This window comes from Canis lupus, chromosome 34 (genome assembly GCF_003254725.2).
Source record: "Canis lupus dingo isolate Sandy chromosome 34, ASM325472v2, whole genome shotgun sequence".
Classification (NCBI taxonomy): Eukaryota; Metazoa; Chordata; class Mammalia; order Carnivora; family Canidae; genus Canis; species Canis lupus.
In genome coordinates, this window is record NC_064276.1 from 15,842,014 (window position 1) to 15,869,149 (window position 27,136).

Genomic DNA, 27,136 nt, shown 5'->3' on the forward strand with positions numbered 1-27,136 from the left:
CTTTTAAATGTTATTCTAGAAGCTTTTTTCAGTACCACAAAGAAATACATAAATACTAGAAAGTAAGAAGTAAAATGATGCTTACCAGAGGACATATGATTTTTCACGTGGCAGTTGTACGCATTCAGCAATAAACTATTAGGGCTAATAAGTGAGTTTTAGCAAGGCCAAATCTACAAAACATGGTGAGAGTTGCTTATTTAATGGAGAAATCACATTAAGAGGTTGGCAGGGTCAGTACTGTTAAGCTCTCAGTTGATGTGTAGTTCTTTCAATAATGATTAAAATCCCAGCAAGCTTTTTTGTAGTAATTGACAAGATGATTCCAAAATGCATATTGGAAGGGCCTACGTGGCTCAGTCGGTTTAGACATCTGACTCTTGATTTCAGCTTGAGTCATGGTCTCAGGGTCATGGGATTGAGTCCTGCCTCGGGCTCTGCACTTGGCTCATAGTCTCCTTGGTATTTTCTCTCCCTCATCCCCTGCCCCTCCTGCTTGTACTCTCTCTCTCCCTCTCAAATAAATAAAAATGCATACTGAAATATTGTAGCCAAAATGCACATATAGAATGCTTAAAGAGAACAGTTGCTTAAGAAATCTGGAGAATTTATATTATCTGACTTTAAGACTTTAATATATAAAGTGATGGGTCTCAGTGGAATAAAATAGAGTTGAGAAATAGACCCATTTATATATTGTCAATTGAGCGTTAAGTAAATTCAAAGAAGAAAATTATAGTCTTTTCAATAAATGATGCAACAACAATTGGATATCCATGTGGGGAAAAAATAATAAACCTTAATTCCTACCTCATATCATATACCAAAAAGTTTTTGAAGATGGGTCATATACCTAACTGTAAAGGCTAAAACTAGAAAACTTTTAGAAGAAAACTTATGGAGATATCTTCACAACCTGGGGATAGGTAAATATTTCTTGGGACACAAAACTAATAACCACAAAAGAAAAAACTGGTTAACTGTACTTCCTCAAAATTAAAAACTTCTTACACTACACAGTTAACAAAATGAATAAGAAAGCCACAGACTGAGAGACTATATCCATAAAACGTATCTGACAACTTGTACCCAGAATATATAATGATATGTTGAAAAGCTCATATGTCTGTAATAAAAAGAAAAACAATGCAATGGGGAAAAAAATGGATATAAGACCGGAGCAGAGAAATTTTCACAAAGAAAATATACAAATGGCAAACATACAAAAAAGTATACAACATCATTAGTCTTGAGAGAGTTACAAATTAAAACTACAAAGAGATACATACATACATACACTTAGTGGAATGGCAAAAATTAAAGTCTAAAAGTTCCAAGTATTGGCAAGGACATGGAGCAACTGGAACTCTTAATTCTAAATAATCAATGGATCAAAGAGGAAATATCAAAGAACATTTTTTAAAATATCCAGAACTTAATGAAAATACAGTATCACGGGCAACTGGGAGGCTCAGTTGGTTAAGCCTCTACCTTCGGCTCAGGTCATGATTCCAGAGTCCTGAGATGGAGCCCTGCATCAGTCTCACTGCTCAGTGTAGAGCCTGCTTCTACCTCTCCCTCTATTCCTCTTCCTCCTGCTTATACTCTCACACATGCGTGCATGTGCTTACTCTCAAATAAATAACATCTTTTAAAAAAATACAGCATCAGATTTTTTTGTTTCTTTTTTTTTTTATTGGAGTTCAATTTGCCTACATATAGTATAACACCCAGTGCTCATCCCGCCAAGCGCCCCCCTCAGTGCCCATCACCCAGTCACCCCAACGCCCCGCCCACCTCCTTCTCCACTACCCCTTGTTCATTTCCCAGAGTTAGGTGTCTCTCATGTTTTGTCCCCCTCACTGATATTTTCACTCATTGTCTCTCCTTTCCCCTTTATTCCCTTTCACTATTTTTTATATTCCCCAAATGAATGAGACCATATAATGTTTGTCCTTCTCTGATTGACTTATTTCACTCAGCATAATACCCTCCAGTTCCATCCATGTCGAAGCAAACGGTGGGTATTTATTGTTTCTAATGGCTGAATAATATTCCATTGTTTACATAGACCACATCTTCTTTATCCTTTCATCTTTCGATGGACACCGAGGCTCCTTCCACAGTTTGGCTGTTGTGGACGTTGCTGCTATAAACATTGGGGTACAGCATCAAATTTTATAGGATGAAGCTAAAGCAGTGCTGAAAAGGAAATTTATAGCACTTGTATTAGTTAGGATCCTCCAGAGAAACAGACCAGTAGAATATATATATGGGTATATATAGGAGGAGATTTACTATAAGAGTTGGCTCACGTGGTTGTGGAGGCTGTGAAGTCCCACAGTCTGCCATCTGCAAGATGAACTTGGAAAGCTGATCGTATAATGCAGTCAGCATCTAAAGGCCTGAGAACCGGGTAGCTGGCCACTGTTTAAAAAAAACTGGAGCTTTGTCTGATAGCTCAAGAAAAGAGAAAAAACTATCCGTTGCCTTTTTTATTTCATTCAGGTTCTCAGTAGTGATACCCACCTACATTGGTGAGGGCCTATCTCTCTAAGTCTGCTAAGTCTATTGAATCAAATACTAATCTCTTTCAGAAACATCCTCACAGACACACCCAAAAATAATATTTTACCAGCTATCTGGGCATTGCTTAGCTCAGTCAAGCGGACACAGAAGATTAACTGTCAGAACAAATACATTAGAAAAGAAACACCAGGGGCACCTGGGTGGCTCAGTCAGTTGAGCAGATATCTGACTCTTGACTTCAGATCTCAGAGTTCTGGGATCAAGCCCTATTTCAGGCTCTGCGCTCAGCAGGGAGTCTACTTGAGGATTCTCTCCCTCTCCTGCTCTCACCACTCACTCTTGTTCTCTAAAATAAATCTTTAAAAAAAAAGAAAAACACCAATGACAGAAACTGAAATTAGAAACAATACCATTTGCAATCATTCTCAAAAAAGGAAATGACTAGTTATACCTAACAAAATATATACAGAATCTGTATGCTGAAAATTCTAAAGTACTGATGAAAAAATCAGAGATGTAATGTTAAGCTTGCCTAGTGAAATATTTTAATACCAAGCTTGCCTGGTGAAAAGAACAGGGATTCCAAAGTTAATTCTTGACTTGTGTGATTTTTTGTAAATTTATAGAAAGATTTTTGGACTTTGATCTTCATCATTAAAAAGGATGTGATCTCCTTACAGAGGTTTTACAAAAATTAGACAAGTTAGTGGATGTGACAAAGTTTTATAAAATCTTAATCCTACACAAATGTTAGTTATATTTACACTTAAAATTATATAGACCCTGAAAATGTAAAAAAAAAAATAATAATAATAATCTTAGAATAATTACTTATGGTGAGAATAACTGGCCAAAGCTGTCATTTACTGTAAACATTTTGAACAGTAATACAACTGATTCAAATAGGCATATAATCTTATGTATTGGTTATTTTATTGCTGGCAAATAGGTTCTATTGAATGGTCATTTCTTAAAATATGAAGACTGTTTCCTTTAAATAGCTACTGTGATGTCTTAAATATTTTTATATCTTATTTAATACCAGCATAAAACTTCCAAGCAGATGAATATAGCAACACATAATTGACATGTTTTATATTATTTTTTTCTCTTTCAGGTCAATGAATACATTTTTGATAATTTATCTAATAATCCTCATTTCGGAAGCCATCATCAGTACTATCTTGAAATATACATGGGAAGCTGAAGAAAAATGGGATGAACCTTGGTATAACCAAAAAACAGAACATCAAAGAAATAGTAGTAAGGTATTTTATGGTGTTCTTGACTCTGCTGTAAAGGAAACTTTATTCTTTGGCACAGCTACTGGTTTGGTAGTGACTTCTGATAGGAGTGACCACTCTGATCTCCTAACACCATTACTGAAAGTAACAAAAAGACACTGTAAGTGAAAAATGACCAGCATGTTTATAAAATGCTTTTTGCATTTTAGGACATAAGCAATTGTATTACCTATGGCATGACTTGAATAGTTACAAGAGATCACAAAATTTTAAATCATCTATAATGGCATTTCCCTTCAATACTACAAATTCAGTTTTTTATTCCATTTACTGTACATTGTAAGTGAATGAAAGAGTAAGTTGATTTTCAATTCTGTCCAAATAATTCAAGGAGTCTTACTGTCAGCCTATTGATGGTATGAAGTAATAACACAAAATATGTCATAGAAAGTTTTAAACTGAATAAATATGACTACCAAGAAAATTTAACCTGCAATATTAGTAAATATTCTCCAGATTTCACATTAGATTAAAATACAAATATTGGAAGACAGATGTGCATCTCAAGAAACCACAAGGCAGATCACAGAATATATTTTCCATATCATTCATAATTAGGTATTTTACCTTTCACAGAATGCATGTTAAAATGTGATACTGCTATGCTATTGAAGTAGGCTATTACTACATAACCTATAAGTAAGAGTTTTAATTTCCAGCAGTTCTGGTCTAGCAATTCTTAAATAATTTTTTTAAATTGCAGTCAATTTTTATTTATCTGTGATTTTGAAGGGTGGAAGTGGAATGGTAAGTATACTCCAGGGATTACAATTATAATTTTGCTAAAGGTTGTTTTCAGTCACACCAGGCTTTTGATAGCTTCTGAAAAGTAACAAGTAGTTTGAGTTTAACCTTTTCTTTTTACTATGTTCAAGATTCTAATGAACAGTAAGAGAAATGTATTAAAAATACAATTCAATAAATGAACTTCAGCTCATGAGACTTCTTCAGAATATAGCTGATGATCTGTTTAGACATGAAACTTTCTGATAATTTTCTTAAGTAATAATAAGAAAATTCTCAATAGGTTTTCTCTTATCAATCATTTTTCTCCCTAGATTCTGAGGTTCATTTCAGACTTCCTTGCTTTTTTGGTACTCTACAATTTCATCATTCCAATTTCATTATATGTAACAGTTGAAATGCAGAAATTTCTTGGATCATTTTTTATTGGCTGGGATCTTGATCTGTATCATGAAGAATCAGGCCAGAAAGCTCAAGTCAATACTTCTGATCTGAATGAAGAGCTTGGACAGGTAAAATAGAGATACTTTTATTGTGTTTTTTCTAATATATTATTTTCATTGAAACAATACATGTACAAAGACTAACATTATGTACAAAGAAAACTATTATGAGGCTTTTACCAAAAAATAGCTCTACTTTGCTCTATGCCTCTTGTTTCCTGTTTTTAAACCTGAAATCATTTCTTCCATTATTTAGCACTATATATTATTTTTTCTTGATTTTTAAATTTTAGACATTTATTATGGAATTTAAAGATATAATCTTATGCTACTGTTTTATGTATTTACCAGATACATACTCACTTTGCCTCCTCACTGGCCCCCTAGCAATTTTATATCACAATATTTATTTATTGACATTATTTTGACTCTGTTAGTATTGCTCACTAATTTCTAGTTCCATAAGTGTGCTGTACGATACTATAATTACATTTTCTTTTTGATGTTTTTTCTCTAGAGTTAATTGCTCTGTTTTTTCATTTGCTTAATTTCTGTATACCACAAATAAGTTTTTGATGAATATATGAAACACATCTCTACATATTCAAACACAACAGGTAATCTAGGATTTCCTTTTTCTTTATCTCTTTTTTTGGTGACAGCTTTTTGGGGACTTTTATCTTTCTGCTTAGTATGGACTTATATCTGGGCCTGCTTCTCAGCTGTCACCCGATGACCTCCCTTTACCATCACCCTAGAAATTTCTTTACCTCTCTCCTATTTTGGATCTCCTGGATCCTGCGCCAGCTCACCTGTGGCTTATTCTCTCATTTTGATTGGACATATCTTCTAATAATTTCCTGGAAAAGGATGTGTGAGATGAAAATAATTGGAGACTTTGCATATCTAAAAATATGTTTATTCCCCCTTTTTTTTCTTTATTCCTTTTTTTGTATTTGATTAATAATTTAGCTGTAGAATGCATCCCAGTTTGGAAATTATTTTTCCTCCAAATTTTAAAAGCATTTCTTCATTTTTTTTCCAGCTTCCAATGTTGCTATTGAGAAATCGGTCCCATTCTGATTCCCAGTTCTTTGTGTGTGGTCAGCTATCTTATTTCTGGAAGTATTTAGGATCTTCTCTTTATGTGATAATTCTGAAATTTCATGATGATATACCTTGGTGTGAGTGTTTGTTTGTTTGTTTGTTTCTTTCTTTCATTGGACAGTGAGCTCTCTGAGCCTTTTCAGTCTAGAAATAAATGTACTTCAAGTCTAGGAATTTTTCTTTTATTACTTCTTTGATAACCTGTCTTTTTTTTTAATCTATATTTGGATATCAGACCATTTATCTTGATTCTTTAAAGTTTCATTTACTTGTTTGTTTTTATAATTCTGGGAGACTTTGTCAACTTTATCTTTCCATCTATCTTTTGGTTTCTTTTATTTCTGTTATTTTTAATTTCTAATATTCCAGTATATCTGAATAGTCTTCTTTCTTGAATATAATTTATCCTTTTAACTCTCTAAGGATATTAATGATTGTTATTTAAAGTCTTCTGCTCCCTGCGTTTTCTGTTTGCTCCTAGTTCCCTTTTCAATAGTTAGTTCTGGTGCAATATCACAAAGCATTCCTAAAAATTACTCTGCTGTCTAAAATTACTTAGTAAAAAACACAAGACTAACGGGATTAGGAGGACAACAAAAATTTTGTCAGTAACACATTTTAAATAAATTGTTAAGAAATACATAAATACTGGGGCACGAGTGGCTCGTCAGTGGGGCACCCAACTCTTGATTTTGCCTTCAGTCATGATCTCAGGGTCCAGGGATCAGGCCCAGAGTTGGGCTCCACGCTGGTGGTAAGTCAGCTTGAGGATTCTCTCTCTCTGACCTACCTGTCCCATTCACACACGCACACTTGCACTCTCTCATATGAACGCATGCACTCTCTCTAAATAAATAAATCTTTAAAACCATAAATACGGGGATCCCTGAGTGGCTTAGCGGTTAAGCGCCTGCCTTTGGCCCAGGGCATGATCCTGGAGTCACGGGATCGAGTCCCGCATCGGGCTCCCTGCATGGAGCCTGCTTCTCCTTCCGCCTGTGTCTCTGCCCCTCTCTCTCTGTTTCTATGTCTATCATAAATAAATAAGTAAATAAAAATCTTTTTTTAAAAATACATAAATACTATATGTAGCATTTTGTCTTGAAAGGACCAGAAGGTTAATTGTGGAAGTTACCATCAGAGACATGTTACAACTTGTGTGTCATTGTGAAGTATTGAAAGGAAGGTTATCTGAAAATAGAAGTAGATGGGTATGGCTTATAACACCCAGGCGACCTAAGGTGGCTGTGAGATATGTACATTTCACATGTTCGTTGTATGCAGTTTGCTGGTGTTTCTCACAGACAAAGTTGTGCATAACCAAATGTAAAGTCCACATTATGCTCAAATTGTCTTAATAGATCAGTCACATTATTATAGATTCATGTTTTCAAGACAGTGTTATAGCAGAACTGACTGTAATTTGTTTTAGACTCTACCTTTCTTTTCAGGGATGATCCTCAAATGAATGCTAATCTTTAGTTTTCTTTACAAGTTTAAAAGTTTTCCCTAGAAAAGCCTAGCAGCCCAGCTGTTTTTTGACATATTCCCTAGTGTCAGTACTGGTCTTTTCTCAGTTTCCCCAAAAATAATTACTACAGTTAGTCTTCCGGCTGCTTGTGGTTGTTAGAGCCATCCAGTAGACTCCCTGTTTTTAGCATGTTGCGCTCCTGTTTTCAGCTGTCTCACACCTGTTTTCAGCTTTCTATGGGGTTCACATTCTCCCTGGCTCAGTCCCCTATAGATGAAGGGCAGTCTCAGGTTTGTTTGCAAGTTACGAGGAGATTTCAGGTTTCAAACTGTTCCTGGTACCTCCATTTTCAGCCTCATCCCATACTTTCACATTCGGTAGTACATCTACTTCCTGCGAGTTTTGGGGAAAGGGTTCCCCCCATTGCTTAGGTTTCCTGTTCTAAGTTTTGTTAAGTCACTTATCTCTCATTCATTTCCTTTCCATCTTCCAAACTTTTTATATCTCCCTTCTCATATTGTCTCATCTACCATTATTTTTGTTCTTCTTTTATTCCTGTACTCTTATTTTAGTAAAGTTTCAAGAGAAACAGAGGTAATTGTATTTGCTCAACCTACCATTTTTAACCAGAAGCTAATCCATTTATTTTTAGCATTTAAGAAGCTTTAGTAATTTATGCTACTTATTATTCGTGTCACATTTCTTTATGTATCACATATTTAAGACCTAAAAACACAACCTGTTTTTACTGCTTCTTTGAACACACTTTTTTCCCATTTTCTTCTTTCCTTTGACCTTTTCTATCCCAATTTTCTCCTCTTCCTCTTTCCTTCATGTTAGAATATTTTTTTTCTGGAACCTCACACTGTTTATGCATATCCCTACTTGCTTTCTCTTTAAGAAGCTTTAAGTGATAACTTCTTTAAATTTCTAATTCATCTAAGTTCTCTTTTTACTTTTATGCCTCAAAGTATTGTATGTATGTTTATACATAGTATAAACATAGTATGTTTATTGCCTCTATTTCTTTATTTTATACCAATGAAATCTACTTTATGTCATATTCTATGTTCTTTCATTTCCATATCAAAGAAAGTGCTCTTATGATGGTGTGCAGTGCCCACTCTATCACAAAGTCAAAACTTCTTGATTTTATATATATTTTTAAAAATCAAAGTTAATTTCTTTTATTCATCTGTATCATCTAAATTGTAGAGCCCTCCATGACTGCTAGTCTGTGTCTATGCTAATCATCTTTGGAGTATATCTGTTTGATTAGTGATATATTTTATATCATAATTTTGTGGACCTTATTATTCTTCCTGACCTAAAAGTTTTTTATTAACTTGTTAGGTAAGTGGCATATCTCCATATCCATCTTGATAATACAGTGTCTACTGTAGATAGTGGGCAATCTTTAATATCATATAGCAAAGATAAAATATTTTATCTTTTATTTATGATTTCATCATTTGCTAACCCTATGACTGAGTTATTTAACCTAACTCTTCCTTTGTTTCTATTTCTCTAAAATTTACATAATAATAGTACCTACCTCATGAAGTTGTTGAGAGGATTAAATGAGTTAGAATAGTTAGCAGTGCTGGCAATATAGTGATAGCTGTACAATTATTAGCTTTTATTATTATTACTTTACTTAGCAGAATTCCTACATCTCATGTGTTGTATTTGTCTTTACTATTTATAAGAAAATGAACTTTGTGTTTGCTCATTTTATTTCTTGGTTCACACAATTTTTTTCTGGCTTTAACTCTGCCTCCTTTTTTTTATGTTGATCTTTTTATTCTGCAGTCTTGCTGAACTCATTTATTAGTTTTGGTAGTGTTTTAGTGAATTCCTTAGGATTTTCTATATACAAGGTCATGTCATCTACAAATGGCTTACCTATTTTCCAATCTGAATACCTTTTCTTTTTTGTTGCCTGATTACCCAGGCTAGAACCTTCAGTACAATGTTGAATAAAAGTGGCAAAAAGAGACATCTTTGCTTTATTCTTGAACTTAATTTAGGGGACAGCATTCAGTCTTTCTTCATTAAACAGGATGCTAATTATGGCATTTTGTAGATACGTTTATCAGGTTGAAGAAATAGCCTTCTGTCCCTAATTTGTTGAATGTTTTTATCATGAAACAGTATTGGATTTTGTTAAATGCTTTTCTTGCATCTGTCAAGGTGATCATTTTAATGACAAAAAAAGAATAAGTACCAATTTATTATTGTGGTGAGTTTCATTGATTTATGTTGAACCAGTCTTGCATTTCAGGGATAAACCCTACATATTTATGTTGTATATCTTTTTTAAATGTTTCTACATTTGGTTTGTGTTTATTTTCATAAGGGATACTGGTCTATAGTTGTTTTTCTTTGTGATGCGTTGCTCCCTTTTTAAATGACAACTTTTTCAAATCATTGCATTAATCAAATCCTTACTTTATTCCTAGTTGTATCAAGATTTGACTATTTCATCCTTCTCTTTTTGGACCTACTTTCTTTTGGGTTAATTTTCTAGAATTAGTCTCAAAGAGTAATAAAATTATTTATCTTATCTACTTTTTAAAACATTTTCATTCGGGGACACCTGGGTGGCTCAGTAGTTGAGCATCTGCCTTTGTTTCAGGTTGTAATCCCGGGGTCCTGGAATCGAGTCCTACCCTTGGTTTCAATTTCCTCCATCTATCTAATACTTTAGACAACCTTCCATCTCTGACTTATTGTGTTGCTATGACTGTGTTCCTGTTCCTAGTTCTGTACCATTTCTTCTAGACCACATACCCTTTCACATTCTAGGTTATTAAACATCCCTTCCACCCTTGCTCAAAGGTCATTCTTAGTTTTACTACTTCAAAACTCCTTACCCAGGAGAGGGAAAATGAGTATTAATCCTACATTATCAGTCAACTCTAAAGATGACCATGTACCTAAAAATGCTACAAACTTCAAAGTTTACATAGACTTGAAATATTTTATCTTACCCTGTTTTGTTTCTGTGTATCTTTATTTGTGCTTAGATTGTAAAAATCTCAGTATTAGTATACTAATGTTAATAGGTAAGCTTAACTTTAGGAGAGGAGGACAAGGTTTTTTGTTTAACCATAAACACAAAAGTTTGTTTTCTTTTCTCTTCCATCTCTAGGTGGAGTATGTGTTTACAGATAAAACTGGTACACTGACAGAAAATGAGATGCAGTTTCGGGAATGTTCAATTAATGGCATAAAATACCAAGAAATCAATGGTAGACTTGTATCTGAAGGACCAACACCAGACTCTTCAGAAGGAAGCTTATCTTATCTCAACAGTTTATCCCATCTTAACAACTTATCCCATCTTACAACCAGTTCTTTTAGAACCAGTCCTGAAAATGAAACTGAACTCGTAAGCAACTTTTAAGTTAATAAATTGAAATTTCATTTGAAATAATTCTCTTTGGTAGTTGCTCGATTGTAGCAGAAAAAGTTTAATTGTCAGTGGGTCAAGGAATATGTATTTGGAATGAATATCCTTTGATTCAGCACTGAGACGTTGTAGTAACAATCCATTTTAACTTGCAAATTAATAGATGTCTACCTTACTTCTCTAAGTATTTAAATGAGACTCAGTGGAGAACCCGTACTGCCCTGAAATAAAGAAGATGACTTTGCTAAGAAGTAGAGCTTAAATATATTTAATACTTTTTTAAACCTCATTTTTCCACAAAAGAGTTTTCATCTTTATTTGCAACTTGTCTGTTTCTTAAAAAGATACTTTTATTTTGAAGAGTCATAAGCAAATGTGACGTTTTACTCTTTGGAGTCAGAAGCAACCAGCTATTACTCAGTCAGTTCAAGATTGTAGCACTCCTGTTGTAGATCTAAGATAACCAAATTATTGAGTGTTTATTGACTTTTTTTTAGAATTCTGCTTACAGTTTTCTGTTACTTGGGAATGGTATTTTTATTGAGAATATTATCTTTCTACAGATTAAGGAACACAATCTCTTCTTTAAAGCAGTCAGTCTCTGTCACACTGTCCAGATTAGCAATGTTCAGACTGATGGCATTGGTGATGGTCCTTGGCAGTCCAACTTTGCACCCTCCCAGTTGGAGTACTATGCATCTTCTCCAGATGAAAAGGCTCTAGTGGAAGCTGCTGCAAGGTAGTTTGATCCAAATTCCAATTCTTCAGAAAAACACCTTTTAAAATGTGCAAGTACTAGAAAATTATTTTAAATTGTCATACAAAATTCATGAACACATAAAGGTAGAAGTGTACTTTAAATTGTAAATGAGACGGCACCTGGGTGGCTCAGAAGGTTAAGCATCTTCCTTCAGCTCAAGTCATGATCTCAGGGTCCTGGGATTGAGTTCCATATCAGGCTCCCAGCTCTGTGGGGAGTCTGCTTCTCCCTCTCCCTCTACCCTTTCCCCTCTGCTGATGATCTCTCACTTTCTCTCTCTCTCAAATAAATAAATCTTTTTATTTATTTTTTATTTTATTTATTTATGATAGCCATACAGTGAGAGAGAGAGAGAGGCAGAGACATAGTCAGAGGGAGAAGCAGGCTCCATGCACCGGGAGCCCAACGTGGGATTCGATCCCGGGTCTCCAGGATCACGCCCTGGGCCAAAGGCAGGCGCTAAACCGCTGCACCACCCAGGGATCCCAATAAATCTTTTTAAAAATAAAATAATGGGGATCCCTGGGTGGCTCAGCGGTTTGGCGCCTGCCTTTGGCCCAGGGCCCGATCCTGGAGTCCCAGGATTGAGTCCCACGTCAGGCTCCCGGCATGGAGCCTGCTTCTCCCTCTGCCTGTGTCTCTGCCTCTCTCTCTCTCTCTCTTTTTTCATGTCTATCATAAATAAATAAATTTTTAAAAATAAATAAATAAATAAAAATAAAATAAATTGGGCAGCCCCAGTGGCTCAGCGGTTTAGCGCCACCTTCAGCCTAGGGTGGGATCCTGGAGACCCAGGATCGAGTCCCACGTCGGGCTCCCTGCATGGAGCCTGCTTCTCCCTCTGCCTGTGTCTCTGCCTCTCTCTCTCTCTATGTCTCTCATGCATAAATAAATAAAATCTTTAAAAAAAATAAAACAAATTTGTAAATGAGAGTTTTATATGTATCATTAATTTTGTTGTCAAGTTCGCATTGAATCATATTTTGAAGAGATCTTTAAAAAATCTGGCTACTGTGAAGTATGAATAGTGTAATTTGTGAGAAATACTTATGTATGTATTGTTTTGGACCTACTCTGATTCTTCACATTCTTAAAATAGCATCATATTCACATGATGGGATGTGTACTGAGTGTTATATGCAACTGATGAATTATTAAAAACTACATGTGAAACTAATGATTATAGTATATAATGATTATATACTATATATATATATTCTATATATCAGCTAATTGAATTTAAATTAAATAATGCTGTATTATTAAATATTTTTAAATACATCTTAAATGTATACTTTAAATGTTTTTATTCATGCTAGGTTATAATGACATATTATGAAACATGAAATATCATCCTTAAATCTTATATTTCTTTCTCTTTTAATCCCTAGAATCGGCATCGTATTTGTTGGCAATTCTGAAGAAACTATGGAAGTTAAAACACTTGGAAAACTGGAACGGTAATTTTTTTCTGTGTATTTAGTGTAGGACAGGAATCTGTAAACTGTGGCCGGTAGGTCTCTGGCCTACAAGCTGGCTTATACAGCCTGCAAACTACATTACATTATTTAAGGGGTTTTGTTTTTTGGGTTTTTGTTTTGTTTTGTTTTAAAATGCAACAGAGACCATATATGGTCTGCAAAGTCTAAAATATTTACTATCTCAACCTTTACAGAAAAAGTTTACTGACCCCTGCTCTAGAATGATGTTAATACCATGTTGTACAACATCACAGTAATCACAATAACTTACTCTGACTCTTTCATTTGTATTTTAGTTTGTTTCTTAAATTTACTCATGTTTATTTTTATATACTGCTGGGGTAATGAGTTTCATAAATTCTCACTAAATAAAGAAAAACTTCCTTATAGTCCTTTGATTTTATCTTTCAAACATTAAGGAACAACTGCCTATTTCCAATATTTAAACTGCTTGATATATTAGTCCCATTCCTGTTCTATTCATACCTTTCATGGTTTTACCAATTCCAGTCATATCTCAACTCCAACTGTCCCTTTTTAGCTTTTACAAAGTAAAATAGAGCCCATTCTTTGGTGTTTTCATGTAGAAGCCTGTCTAGCTCATTTCGTTAACTATGAATCATCCCACTCTGTTGTTGCTTTTTTTTTTTTTTTTTGAGATGTACAAAGCATTCCATATATACATCATTATATAAATCCATCCGGAAAACTTGAAGCCACACCTGACCTATCCACACAAATTCCTTTACTACTCCTTATAAAGGCATTTGTTCCCCAACCTATGCATATGTCTACTTGTATCAGGTTCAGAATCACTGCTGTAATGATCCTCTGTTACTAATGTGAGTGTGTTATATTTCTCAGGTGTTTTTGGGCAGAAAAGAGGGTTGAGAATCAATTACCTTTTTTAGTGAGAAAAACGTGAAGCTGGGCAGATCTGGATTCCAATCCTTGCTGTGCCACTCACAAGCTTATTTGACTTTAGGAAAATTACTTAATCTTTCTGAGTTTAATAGTCCTCATCTGTAAAATGAGATAAGATCTACCTTCTTTGATTCTCATGGGTATTAAATGACATAAGGTATGTAAAGTACATGGCATTTGGTAAGTACTCAATAAATGTTAGTTTCTTCTATTTCTATCTTGTGTTGTTCTTAATGATTCATAACCCATTATCTTGAAAATGTAGTTGAGATTAATTTCTTCTTCTAAATCTACCATTTTATCTTTTATAGGGGTACTTTTCAAATATTCACTTAATATTATTTTTAAAAAGTTAAACTTTAGGTCTTTATTTTTTTTTTCCTTAGGTACAAACTGCTTCATATTCTCGAATTTGATTCAGATCGTAGAAGGATGAGTGTAATTGTTCAGGCACCTTCAGGTAACCTACCTAAACTTTCATGAATTTTTATTTATCTAATATTATGAGTTTGATAATTGGTTTTTCCTTTTAGGTAAGAATTTTAATTTATCAAATATTAGGAGTTTGATAACTGTTTTTTCCTTTTAGGTGAGAAGCTTTTATTTGCTAAAGGAGCTGAATCATCAATTCTTCCTAAATGTGTAGGTGGAGAAATAGAAAAAACCAGAATTCATGTGGATGAATTTGCTTTGGTGAGTATAAATTTCTAAGATTTATAAAACTCTAAAAGGTATACATATGAAAGATTTAAGGCTTCATTTTTGCATTAGTAATTTATCAAATATTATAGAAATTCTTCAGTTCTTTTTTAATTATGTGTTGCTTCTACATTCTTTGATCAAAAATTGACTTTTAACCTAAAATAAAAGTCTTTTCTTTGTTTTCTTTGAACTTGTTACAGTCAGGGCTTTTTTGGCTGCAAAGACCATTCAATTAAAATGTTTAAAAAAAAAAAATGTTTAAAAAAGAGGAGTTTACTTAAAGAATATAGGGGAATCCCAAGGATATGGAGAAACTGGAACCTTCATACATTGCTGTGGGATTATAAATGATACAAACACTTCAGAAAAAATAAATTAAAAAAAAAACTTTAGAAACTACTTTAATAGTAGTTCCTCATAGAACATAGAATAATATAGTTACTGTATAACCCAGAAGTTCACTACTAATTATACACCCAAGAGAACTAAAAACATGTTCGCATAAAAACTTAGCAGCATTATTCTTAAATAGCCAAAATGTGGAAACATCTGAAAGTCCATTAGTTGATGCATGCATTAAACTGTGTAATACCCATTACATGGAATGTTATTTGGCCATTAAAAGAAATGAAGTACTTATATGCTATAACATGGGTGAATGTTGAAAAGCTCCTGTGCCTAGTGAAAGAAGCTAGTCACAAAAGGTCATGTGTTCCATTTATATGAAGTGTCCAGAATAATGGAATTTATTGAGACAAAAAGCACATTAGTAGTTGCCAAGGGCTAGAAGAAGGGGTGAAATAGAAGTGTCTGCTAATGGATACCTTTTGGGGTGATGAAAATATTCTGGAATTCAATAGTAATAATCATGTACAACTTTGAATTCATTAAAAACCACTGAGCTGTACTCTTTAAAGAACTGAATTTTATGATTTGTGAATTAAGTCTCTCTTACTAGAAGAACATAGGAGAATCTCATGAAAACAAAGTGCTACAATTCATGTGAAGAGGAAAATTTTTAAGCAGCTCTCAAAGTTTTAAGAACTTACGATCTCTCATTTCTGCATTTCTATAAAAGATTGCTTTATGCTCATCTGTGTTCACCTGCCTCCTTTACTTACATACGGTTTATTTTCTCTCATTACTTGTTTCTTAATTGTTTATGATCTGGTTCATCTATCATACTGTAACATCCATGAGAAGAAAGATATTGTTCTACCTTACATTCATTTTAATCCAGAACAATACTGGCACATAGTTGGCATTCAGCAAATATTTGTTGTAAAATGAATTTGTTTCATGTAAAATAACTGTGATCATTAACATGATCCCTTAACTGTATAAGAAAAACAGTTATTTATAGGGGTGGGTCATTTGTGAATCAAGGAACATCAATATTTAGAAATCATTGAATAGTGTCATGTAGTATTTTAAAATGTACTGTTTCCAAGTTCTGTTATTAGAATATTTATTTTGAGTTTTTCTGAGGGGAATGTGCAGCAAGAAAAGGAACTTTTATAGCTTTCAGATGTAGAAACTGTCAAATAGGGATCCCTGGGTGGCGCAGCGGTTTGGCGCCTGCCTTTGGCCCAGGGCGCGATCCTGGAGACCCGGGATTGAATCCCACGTCGGGCTCCCGGTGCATGGAGCCTGCTTCTCCCTCTGCCTGTGTCTCTGCCTCTCTCTCTCTCTCTCTCACTGTGTGCCTATCATAAATAAATAAAAATTAAAAAAAAAAAACAAAAACAAAAAACAAACTGTCAAATAGTAAGAGAAATAAGAGAAAGTTGTGCCCAGGAAAATCAGATAATCAAATATATATTCATAAGTATTGTATAATTCCATTTCACCAGTGAAGTTATATAATGATACAGTTTAAAATCATTCAATGGCTATAGAAAGTATTGTTTATTTGATAAGGGCCACCTTACAGACTTTGTTATTTGACCTGTAAATTCATCATACCATGGATTCTCAGGAAATTATGGTCCCCTTTAGTTAAAAAAATTTCTTATAAAGTACATAAAAGTGGATTTGTAAATGTTAAAACAAGAGAGTACAACCTGGGGCTGCCTCTCTTTTTGACAACCTAAAGGTATCCTTATAGAACTTTCTGACTTTCCAGGTAAAACAGCTTTTAAATCCAGGCAAAATAGTTTTTTTGTTTTGTTTTGTTTTTTTGAAGATTTTATTTATTTATTTATGAGACAGAGAGAGAGAGGCAGAGACACCGGCAGAGGGAGAAGCAGGCTCCATGCAGGGAGCCTGATGTGAGACTCGATCCCGGGACTCCAGGATCACACCCTGGACCGAAGGCAGGGGCTAAACCGCTGAGCCACCCAGGGATCCCTCAAAACAGTTTTTAAGTCATGGTTTTTAAAACAGTTTTTAAATTATAAGATAATCTTTATGATCCTGTCTAGGCTCTAATATTCTACAATTTAAAAACTTTAATTATCTTGAGCAACTGTTTTTTAATTTTCCATTAGTTATTTTTAATTTTTGTCTTTAATTTTTCTGTTTTAGAAAGGACTAAGAACTCTGTGTATGGCCTATAAACAGTTGACATCTAAAGAGTATGAGGAAATAGACAGACGTCTGTTTGAAGCCAGGACTGCCCTACAACAACGGGAAGAGAAATTGGCAGATGTCTTCCAGTTCATAGAGAAAGACCTGATATTACTTGGAGCTACAGCAGTGGAAGACAGGTAAGCATCGGACAAATAAGTAAAATCCTTTTAGTCTCATAAGAATTTTCCTAGCCAAGTGTTTCTAATTTATGGCATAAATTCCATTTATTAATATCCTATAATAAGATATTTTAAGTCAAAATAGAGAGTTAAAGCCTTAATTTTTCCCAGTCAGTGTATACAATTTTTATTCTAGCCAGATATTTGAAATAGATGAAAGAATTCCATTATGTATAGTTTTGCTTATAGGCTTGAATTTTTAGAATACTCTTCAGTGTGCTATACAAAGAGTTTAAGATTAATTCTTCCCACCACTACCTGTTTGCACTTTTTGCTTCAACAGTACCAAATTATCTGTATATAGTTTTCTGAGCAACTGCTATAGTTCAAACTATTTTATTTTGTGCCTTTGTTCCTTGGCAAGAGTGTCCCTTCTGCCTGGATACTTTTTCCTTTATTCATTTATGAGTATCTTTATAAAGTATAGCTCAGATTCCCCCACTCCAGTAAAATCTTTCCTTACCCCTAGACCTAATAGGATTAAAAACTCTCTCCTTTATGAAGTATTTGTTTTGTAGGTAGTTTTATGTTGTTTTTGTGGCAATATATTATACTCATTTCTCCAAAGACTTCTTCCTCTCAGTTTGTGAATTCCTTGAGGTCCATTTAGCCTTTGTTCCCCGCCATCTGTCTCTAAGAGTGTTAGCATTTTTTAAAATTTAGGTTTTCATTTACCTTTCAGGTCTCCTGAGATTTCTGAGACTCACCTGAGGTTACATCATCCTTTATTAACCAGTTTGATTTTTAAACTACTGATATGAGAAATTTTCTTACAAGAAAAGAGAAAAATCTTCTAATTTCAAATTTAAAGACTTCCTAATAAAATAGGAGTTTAGGAAGACCATATATTTAGTTTGGTTCTATAAAAATCAACTTTGAAGATACATTCTTAAAATATAAAGTTGTAGGTATTATGTTAACCAGATGAGCACTAATTTGATTATTCCTGTTTCTTCCCTAATGAGAAAAAATTCGATTATATCACTATACTGTAACATCTTTAAGTCAGGGAGTCTAGGATTTACCTTACATGTACTATGTGGTTTATATATATAATAGTCAAAGAAGTATTCTCTACTGCTAATATTGTTTCTTTTATTTTCAGGCTACAAGATAGAGTTCGAGAAACTATTGAAGCATTGAGAATGGCTGGTATCAAAGTATGGGTACTAACTGGTGATAAACATGAAACAGCTGTTAGTGTGAGTTTATCATGCGGACATTTTCACAGAACCATGAATATTCTTGAACTTATAAATCAGAAATCAGACAGCGAGTGTGCTGAACAATTGAGGCAGCTTGCCAGAAGGTAAGAATGTAATTATCTCATGAGTTTAGGGATCAACAAACTATGGCTCATGGGTCAAAGATGACCTATTGCCTGTTTCTGATAGCCCGTGTGCACAAAATAATTTTTACATTTTTTAGTGGTAAGAAAGAATCCAAAGAAGAGTAATATTTTGTGATGTGAAAACTTACAAAGTTCACATTTAAGCGTCTGTAAATAAAGTTTTATTGGAACACAGTCACATTCATTCATTTACATATCATCAATAAGACTTTGCACTACAGTACCACAGTTGGATAGTTGTGACAGAGACTTTATGAAGTACTTTTATCATTTCTCACTGCTACTTGATTTACTACAGATCACAGTGACACCATTCTAAACAGTAGTGTTTTGAGTGCCACATATATTGCCCTATGACATTATACTACATTTTTATTATCAGTATTTACCCATCATGTCCAAACAAGAAAAGAAAAATGGACTTTTAATATCATACTTTTAATGCACAGTGGAGTGTTGATTATTTTATTATCAAATTAGATGGCATTGTGTTTATTAATCAGTGACACTTTAATATGCTACCTGTTTGAAAAGACATATTCAAAGAGGAAATAGAAAATCTTGTTAAAGATAGTCCTGTTGTATTAAAATGTGAAATCTCATTATAGGTATCATTAGACAAGTAGATATTTGCAATTGATTTTGATGATAGGGAACATTAACTTTAAACCCCAATTAAGCAAAATGTTATCCCCTACCAAAGAAAAGATTTCAAGTCTTTTCATTGGTAGGTTTATATTACTTAAAAAATTGTGCTCAATTACTATTATTACATTATTTACTTAGTTAATAAAAATTTTTGTCAAAATCAGTTTCCTTTATTTTAATATTAGTACCTATAGTATATCCTCAATTTAGTCTCTTGGCCCACAAAACCAGAAGTGTCCATTTAAAAAAATGCTGACAATGATAAGATGATGGAACATAATACAGCCCTCTAAAGATATTTATTGTATTTTAGAATATTTTTAAAATCGTCTTCTATATGTCAACTTTTAGTGGATCTGTAAAGGTTATGGATATTATTTATTTCCCTTTCTGTACAAAAGCTATATTGTAAAGTGAAGACCACAGTCCTTTTTAGGCTTGCTATATGAAGTATATTATATTTTAGAGATACTATCTTTTTGGTGGAACATGTTTCCTGAAATAACCAGAGAAGTCAATAAGATTTGATTTAAGACTTCCAGGAAATGTCTGTTCTAAAAATCTTGGGTAGAACAAAGAATTCCATACCTTTATAAGTTTTAGTTTATATTCCTTCACAAGCATATATTGTTGGTCTGCTAACTAGAATTTGGAACACAGAGTCATATAAAGCATATTGTTTACCCTCAGAATATTTACAATGTGTAGAAAAAAATGAAGTAAATAGACTGTCATAGACCTATCACAACTGGATTGTAACAGGCAAGGATGGAAAGCTCTGGATGGATAGACGAGATGTCTATAGATTGTGTTGTCTCCTAAAAGAAATGTTCACTGGTTAGAGAATAACACCAAAAAGCAAAAGGGGCAGCATATGCAAATTTGCAGAGCTGAGAGAGAGGGAGGGGCTCATTCAAGGTGATGGTAGTTCAGTATGGCCAGAGAATGCAATAGATGGGAAGAGAGTATGGGAAGAGGTATTGAGACGTGAAGCCACAGAGATAAACCGATGATACCTACTATGTGCCAGAACTGTGAGGTACTTTCCTATATTTCATAAATATTATCTCATGGATTGTGAAATACTATGATAACTTATAAAGCCTGTCCAGAAGAAAACCTAATTTAGTGTGCCTTGGGAAGGTTCCAGAGGAAAACTGATCTGATCTCTCCCACTCTTGGCTGCTCGCTATATCCCTTCTTCTGAGGCATGTGCTCACGCAGTGCTTAGACTGAACACAACATGTTGAAGGCAGCACAGGTTGCTAAGTAAAGTTTAGCCAGTAGGGAAGAAAAACAGTCAATGTGGTAGTGCTTTCAGATACTAGAAAATTAATAAAAGAAAAATACATTTTTTAGAATTTTACATTGTAAAAGGTAATTGTTGACCACTTATTAGTTACTGTGCAACACAGTAGTGATTAGGCATACTGTAAAAGACATCATTTTAGCTCAAGTTTTTTTATAAGACTAAAATCTGTTGATACATATTTAGTTTTTATAGCTTGTTGCTCAGTTGATAGTGTTCTCCTCATTTAAAAATTGAGGATATAGCCACTATGGAAAACAATATGGAAGTTTCTCAGAAAACTAAAAATAGAACTACTATGTGATTCCAACAGTCCTACCTCTGGATATATATCCAAGGAAAATGCAATCACCATCCCAAAGAATATTTGCACTCCCTGCCATGTTCATTGCAGCATTCACAATAGCCAAGAATGGAAACAACTAAAGTATCTGTTGTTGGATGAATGGATAAAGAAAAGTGTGGTGTGTGTGTGTACGTACATACACAGGAGTATTACTCAACTATAAAATAGGAGATTTTTTGTGACAGGATGGACCTTGAGGGCAGTATGCTAAGTGAAGTAAGTCAGAGAAAAACACATACATGTGGAATCTAAAAAAGGTGAACTCAAAGAAACAGAGTGGTAGTTTCTGAGGCCAGAGTGTGGGGGAAAAGGAGAGATAATGGTCAAAGGGGTACAAACTTCTAGCTTATATATAAGATGAATAAGTTCTGCAATTCTAATGTACAGTATGATAACTGTAATTAACAGCACTGTATTATATATTTAAAAATTGTTAATAGAGTAGATCTGAAGTTTATCACTACACCAAAAAATGGTAATTAGATGAGAGGATGGAGGTGTTAACTAACCTAATTGTGGTCATCATTTTGCAATATATACGTGTAGCAAATCATCATGTTGCATACCTTAATTTTATATGTCAACTGTATCTCAACAAAGCTGGGGAAAATGAAATAAAAATGAAGGGACATTTCTGACTAGCAGTCAGTTATACTTGTGAACCCAGTGGTGAACTATATAGTATTTTCCTTATGGATGTAGCACAGTGCTACTTTGAGTGCTGACCTTCAACTATATATAGGAGTTTGCAGCAGAATATAAATCTACACTGTTTCTTTTATCAATAACATCTTATTACTAAGAGAGAAAGGGGAGAAACAATTGAACAGAATAGTTTGCCAGTCCTATAGTTGATTTACATACTAATGCAAAGTTCTTATCTCTGCCTGGTAACAGTTTGCCCAGCTGCCGGTAATCAGATCATACTTAGAGTGGTACTCATATAGCATATGCCCACAGAGAGGTATTATCCATGGCCACCATAATAATATCTAGCATTACATAGAGTCCAATATAGGGGTTAAGATCAAAAGACAGTTTTGATTCTTTCATTCCTTCCTGCCCACATGGTGAATCTAGCTCATGAATTTTCCTGACCATTGTTGATTGCATTTAATTTTTTTAATTAGAGTTTCTGAAATGTATAATTAATGTTTTTATTTTTGGAAGATTTTTCATACTATAATTTGGGAAAATATTCTGATTATGTGTTCTAATTCATATTTTAGAAAATATAGTTACTGTATCTGTATCAATTCATTGTAAAACTGAGTATCATTTGTTTTACTCATCACATCAGTTATTCTCAGTTCTGCTTAATCTCAGCTTTCAGGTAATCATAGTTTAGTTTCTTCCCTGGCATATCAGTTTTATAACAATAAAGCCTCGGTAAATGGTACATCTTTTTGTAAGAATTTTTTGTTTACTAAATGAGTATAAATAATATGGCTTCACTGTATCTAACAGGATATAATTATCAATTATCTTCTCTTAGAATTACAGAGGATCATGTGATTCAGCACGGGCTGGTGGTGGATGGGACCAGCCTGTCTCTTGCACTCAGGGAACATGAAAAACTGTTCATGGAAGTTTGTAGGAATTGTTCCGCTGTATTGTGCTGTCGTATGGCACCACTGCAAAAAGCAAAGGTATGGTTGTTGTAAAATGTTCCATAAACATATTTAGATCTAAAAGTATTCTTAGGGGCAACTGGGTGGCTCACTTGGTTGGGCTTCTGACTCTTGATCTCTGCTCGGGTCTTTATCTCAGGGTTGTGAGTTCAAGAAAAAAAAAAGTATTCTTTAAGGTTAATGCCTTATCTAGTTCTGTTTGGTAGTATGTAGTATATGAATCTTATTACTCTCAAACACTTCTCACATTCTGAATTTTAACCAATTACATTAGGCCATGGAATTTTCAGAGGGAATATTAGTTTCAACTATTCATAATGACCTACAAAGTCTTTGATGGGTAGCAGTTTGTGATTTTGCTGAGACATATATTGAACTATGATAACTATAGTTTCATAAGTTACTTAACTAGTGAGGCAGGCTGTAAGACTTCAGTTCTGCAACTTTGGGTGGCTCTGTGGATCTCTGCTTATTCTTGCAGAGAATAACTTAACTTCTTTGTGGTTATTAAGTGATGAAACTTTAGTAAAATTTGAGAAGCCAATTATCTTGTGATTTGAAACTATATATAAGAAATATTTAAATTTCAGTTGTGATTCAAGTGAAAGCCTATCCAAATGGTTTTTATAACTCTTGACTTAAAATTTGGGTCTCATACTGTATCTTTCACAAATACCTTTGAAATCCACATCTGCACACTATTTCTCATAGGGGTCTAATAAATTAGACATCCAACATTTTTTTTAACTTAATGGAATTTTGTTAAAATGCCTGTAATGTTATAATATATGTACTCCAGTCTGTGGAGATTAAAACCAGAGACCAGATTTAATGCCTAGGTTCTTTATGTATGTTCAAGAATTCCAAAGAAACCTTTCTTTTGATTTTATTGAATTTAATCAGCTGCTTTTTAAAATTTCTTAAATTTTATGACAAGAAAATAATTATCTTCTCTCTACTTAAAATTAAAAGAATAATTTCCTGAGAAAGAGAAAATTTTTCCTGACAGAGTTCAATTATGTATTTTTTAACACAATTATTTTTGAGCTTTTTACACATTTAGGCTGCATATAAGATTCTTGCCTCCCATTGTAAAATCCAAACGTACTCTCTTTTGCTGTGACATATCTGAAAGGCATTCCTAACATCTCCTCAGAAAATGAACTCCAGTGCATATTATTGTCTGATGCAAAATTAATTTTTTTCATTATTCACCTGTTCTTATTGCAGTCATTTCAGATAAATGACTATATAGTACAAGAAAATTGAAATGTTATAATAAATAACTAATTAGTTGTATGTCTTTCAGGTGATAAGACTGATAAAAATCTCACCTGAGAAACCTATAACACTGGCTGTTGGTGATGGTGCTAATGATGTAAGCATGATACAAGAAGCACATGTTGGCATAGGTGATTGATTTTTTTTTTCCTGAGTTTTTAAAGTTATAATTATTTGGTGATTTTGAAATTTTTTTTGTGGACTAAAGTGCAGTATCAGATAAATAATGCAGTGTAGTAATATATCAGTGTGTATCCCCCCCAGGAGCCCATTATAATTAAGCCCAATATTTAGAGTATTTTAATTACAGATTTTCAAGGACATAAATACCATGTTAGTGAAATTGCCATTGCCAATTCTCCTTCATAATAAGGTAATTTTGTATTTTTACTTGCCATTTTGTACCTTTTAAAGTACTTTCTCACATTACTTTATCATTTTTAAACTCTAAATTTGTGATTTACATAGATGCCTTAATGGTTTCAATTTTTTTTTAATTTTTTTTAAAGATTTTATTTATTTATTCATGAGAGACACAGAGAGAGAGAGGCAGAGACATAGACAGAAAGAGAAGCAGGCTCCATGCAGGGAGTCCCAGGTGGGACTCAATCCTGGGACTCCAGTATCATGCCCTGAGCCACAGGCAGACACTTAACTGCTCAGCCACCCAGGCGTCCCTTTTTTTTTTTTAAGATTTTATTTATTTTTCTCTCTCTGTGTCTCATGAATAAATAAATAAAACCTTTAAAAAAAAGATTTTATTTATTCATGAGACACAGAGAGAGGCAGAGAATTTTTTTATTATTATTATTTACTCTGTTTTTCAATCTAAAGATTCTGCAACTCATTCTAATGACAATTTTGGAAACAAGAAGTTATACCATGGGCAGTCCCGGTGGCTCAGAGGTTTAGCACCACCTTCAGCCTAGGGCGGGATCCTGGAGACCTGGGATCGAGTCCCACGTTGGGCTCCCTGCGTGGAGCCTGCTTCTCCCTCTGCCTGTGTCTCTGCCTCTCTCTCTCTCTCTCTCTCTCTCTCTCTGTCTTTCATGAATAAATAAATAAAATATTTTTTTTAAAAGTTATACCAAACTATAATAATAAATATAAAATTTCAAGTAATTATCTAATTTAATAATCTTTATTCTAATCTCTTCTATTTTTGTCTAAAATTTTTGTTGGATTTAGAATATTAATATCATTTTATTATGTTTATCAGTCATTTCATATTTAAACCATAGTCTGACCTATCTTCCTAAATAACTTTATTATACAAATACAGAAGCAAAGGTGAAAATTAGGAGGTTTTTAAATGAAGGATAAAGTTTTAGTGTTAGAAAAGAAGCTAATTACTGTCTGGATTCACCTCTATAACGTCCTGTGATAAGAAGTTCTCAAGTCTGATATTTTCGGAGTAGCTCTCAAATCAATTCCTTTCTGAGCTAATTAACTCTTCATTATGATAACTTAAGTTTCTTTCTAGTTTATATACTGTTGTTTCTCATAAATCTCCATAACAATTTGATGATAGCTTCCTATGCCATACATGAAAACATAAAAAGCTACAGTATTTATAACAGTTTGGTTCTAGTATGGTAACAGACAGACCAGAGAAGAGAATAGATTCAAACATCTGGAAATTTAGCTTATAACAAAGTTTTCCAAATAAGTAGGGACACAAATTACTTGATAGATAGATAAATAAATAAATAAATAAACAAACAAACAAACACACACACATACATATATGTGTATATATATATATATATAACTGATTTGGTTTTTCAGGGAAAAAAAGTTGGAATCCTTTCCATTGCTTATAGCAAAACAAATTCCAGATGGACTAAAGATTTAAAATAACTTTAAAGAGCAGTGGTTGGGTAGCTCAGTTAGTTGAACATCCAGGTCTTGGTTTCGGCTCAGGTCACAGTCTCAGGGTCTGTGAGATCAAGCCCTGCACTGGTGTATAAAAGAAAGCAAGCCATTATAAAGGAAACAAGAATCTAATAAAGAGTATATGCAAAATAAATGACAGAGTCTTATATTTCTAGTATGTAAGGTCTTAACAAATTAAAGAGAATAAGAAAAACACTTTGGTAAAGTATGTGGAAGGATGTGAATCATCATTTGTCAGAAAATGAGATATCTAAAATGAAGTGCATGAAAAAAAGTGTTCAGTCTCAATAAGCAAAAAATGCAAGGTAAAATTGCCTGTCAGATTAGCAAACATTACAAAGGACCATAAAACCTGGAATTGGCAAAGGTATAGAATTAGCAGATCCTTGTATACGGTATTGGGGGAAGTGTGAATTGGTAGACACTGCATTATTAAATGTGTTCCTATTGACCTGGCAATGATTCATCCAGGAATTTTTTTAAGAGAGTAAATGAATAAGTTGACAAAAACATGTTATGAACAATGTCCATAATATATTAAATGACAATAGCAGATTACAAAACAAATAATCTCATTTTGTACACTTGTTTGTATATATATTATATACATACAAAAAAATGCAGAAGGAAAGTTCTAAAAGGATATAGACCGAAAATAGTGGTCTTCTCTAGGTGTTATAATTATCTTTATGTATACATTTGGAAAATTTTATGACAATATAAAAATTATAATTTTGATAAATAATTTTTCCAAGCTGTTTCCAAATTGAAAAAACAGAATTGGCAATAGCTCTTTTTAAACTGAAAGGATTACTGTATCCTTAAAAATGTAGTCATATTTATCAGATAAAATTATGTATTGATTTCAAGTGATATTTTACACTTTTAAAAAGCACATTTTGTGCAGCCTCAATTAGATAAAATAACAAATAGCACTCAGTATTGTCACATTAAGCATTTAAAATATTTATATACTCAGCATTTGTTCAAAGTGTGTGCATAGACATTCTATATGATGAATTGCTATTTCATGTGTAACTTAAT

At 33.5% G+C, this 27,136-nt stretch overlaps 1 protein-coding gene and 1 long non-coding RNA gene across 8 annotated transcripts in view; one reads left to right on the forward strand and one right to left on the reverse strand.

Moving 5' to 3' along the window:
* Window positions 1–27,136, forward strand: part of ATP11B (ATPase phospholipid transporting 11B (putative)) — a 115,596-nt gene that overhangs the window by 51,824 nt on the left and 36,636 nt on the right. For all 7 annotated transcript variants that reach the window (XR_007408062.1, XM_025451515.3, XM_025451516.3 and 4 more), the window contains 11 exons: window positions 3,647–3,797; window positions 4,892–5,089; window positions 10,753–10,992; window positions 11,577–11,752; window positions 13,165–13,233; window positions 14,565–14,638; window positions 14,768–14,871; window positions 17,407–17,588; window positions 18,736–18,939; window positions 22,780–22,933; window positions 24,225–24,327. Coding sequence is in view for 6 of the 7 variants with exons in the window: in XM_025451515.3 (XP_025307300.1) it covers window positions 3,647–3,797; window positions 4,892–5,089; window positions 10,753–10,992; window positions 11,577–11,752; window positions 13,165–13,233; window positions 14,565–14,638; window positions 14,768–14,871; window positions 17,407–17,588; window positions 18,736–18,939; window positions 22,780–22,933; window positions 24,225–24,327 (1,655 nt within the window). In the remaining variant the exon portion in view is untranslated. The remainder of the gene's footprint in view (window positions 1–3,646; window positions 3,798–4,891; window positions 5,090–10,752; window positions 10,993–11,576; window positions 11,753–13,164; window positions 13,234–14,564; window positions 14,639–14,767; window positions 14,872–17,406; window positions 17,589–18,735; window positions 18,940–22,779; window positions 22,934–24,224; window positions 24,328–27,136) is intronic.
* Window positions 1,810–20,279, reverse strand: LOC112662875 (uncharacterized). Its single transcript, XR_003138917.3, has 3 exons — window positions 20,218–20,279; window positions 2,316–2,427; window positions 1,810–2,202 (listed from the first exon to the last, which is right to left on the reverse strand). It is a non-coding gene; the product is annotated as an uncharacterized LOC112662875 (long non-coding RNA).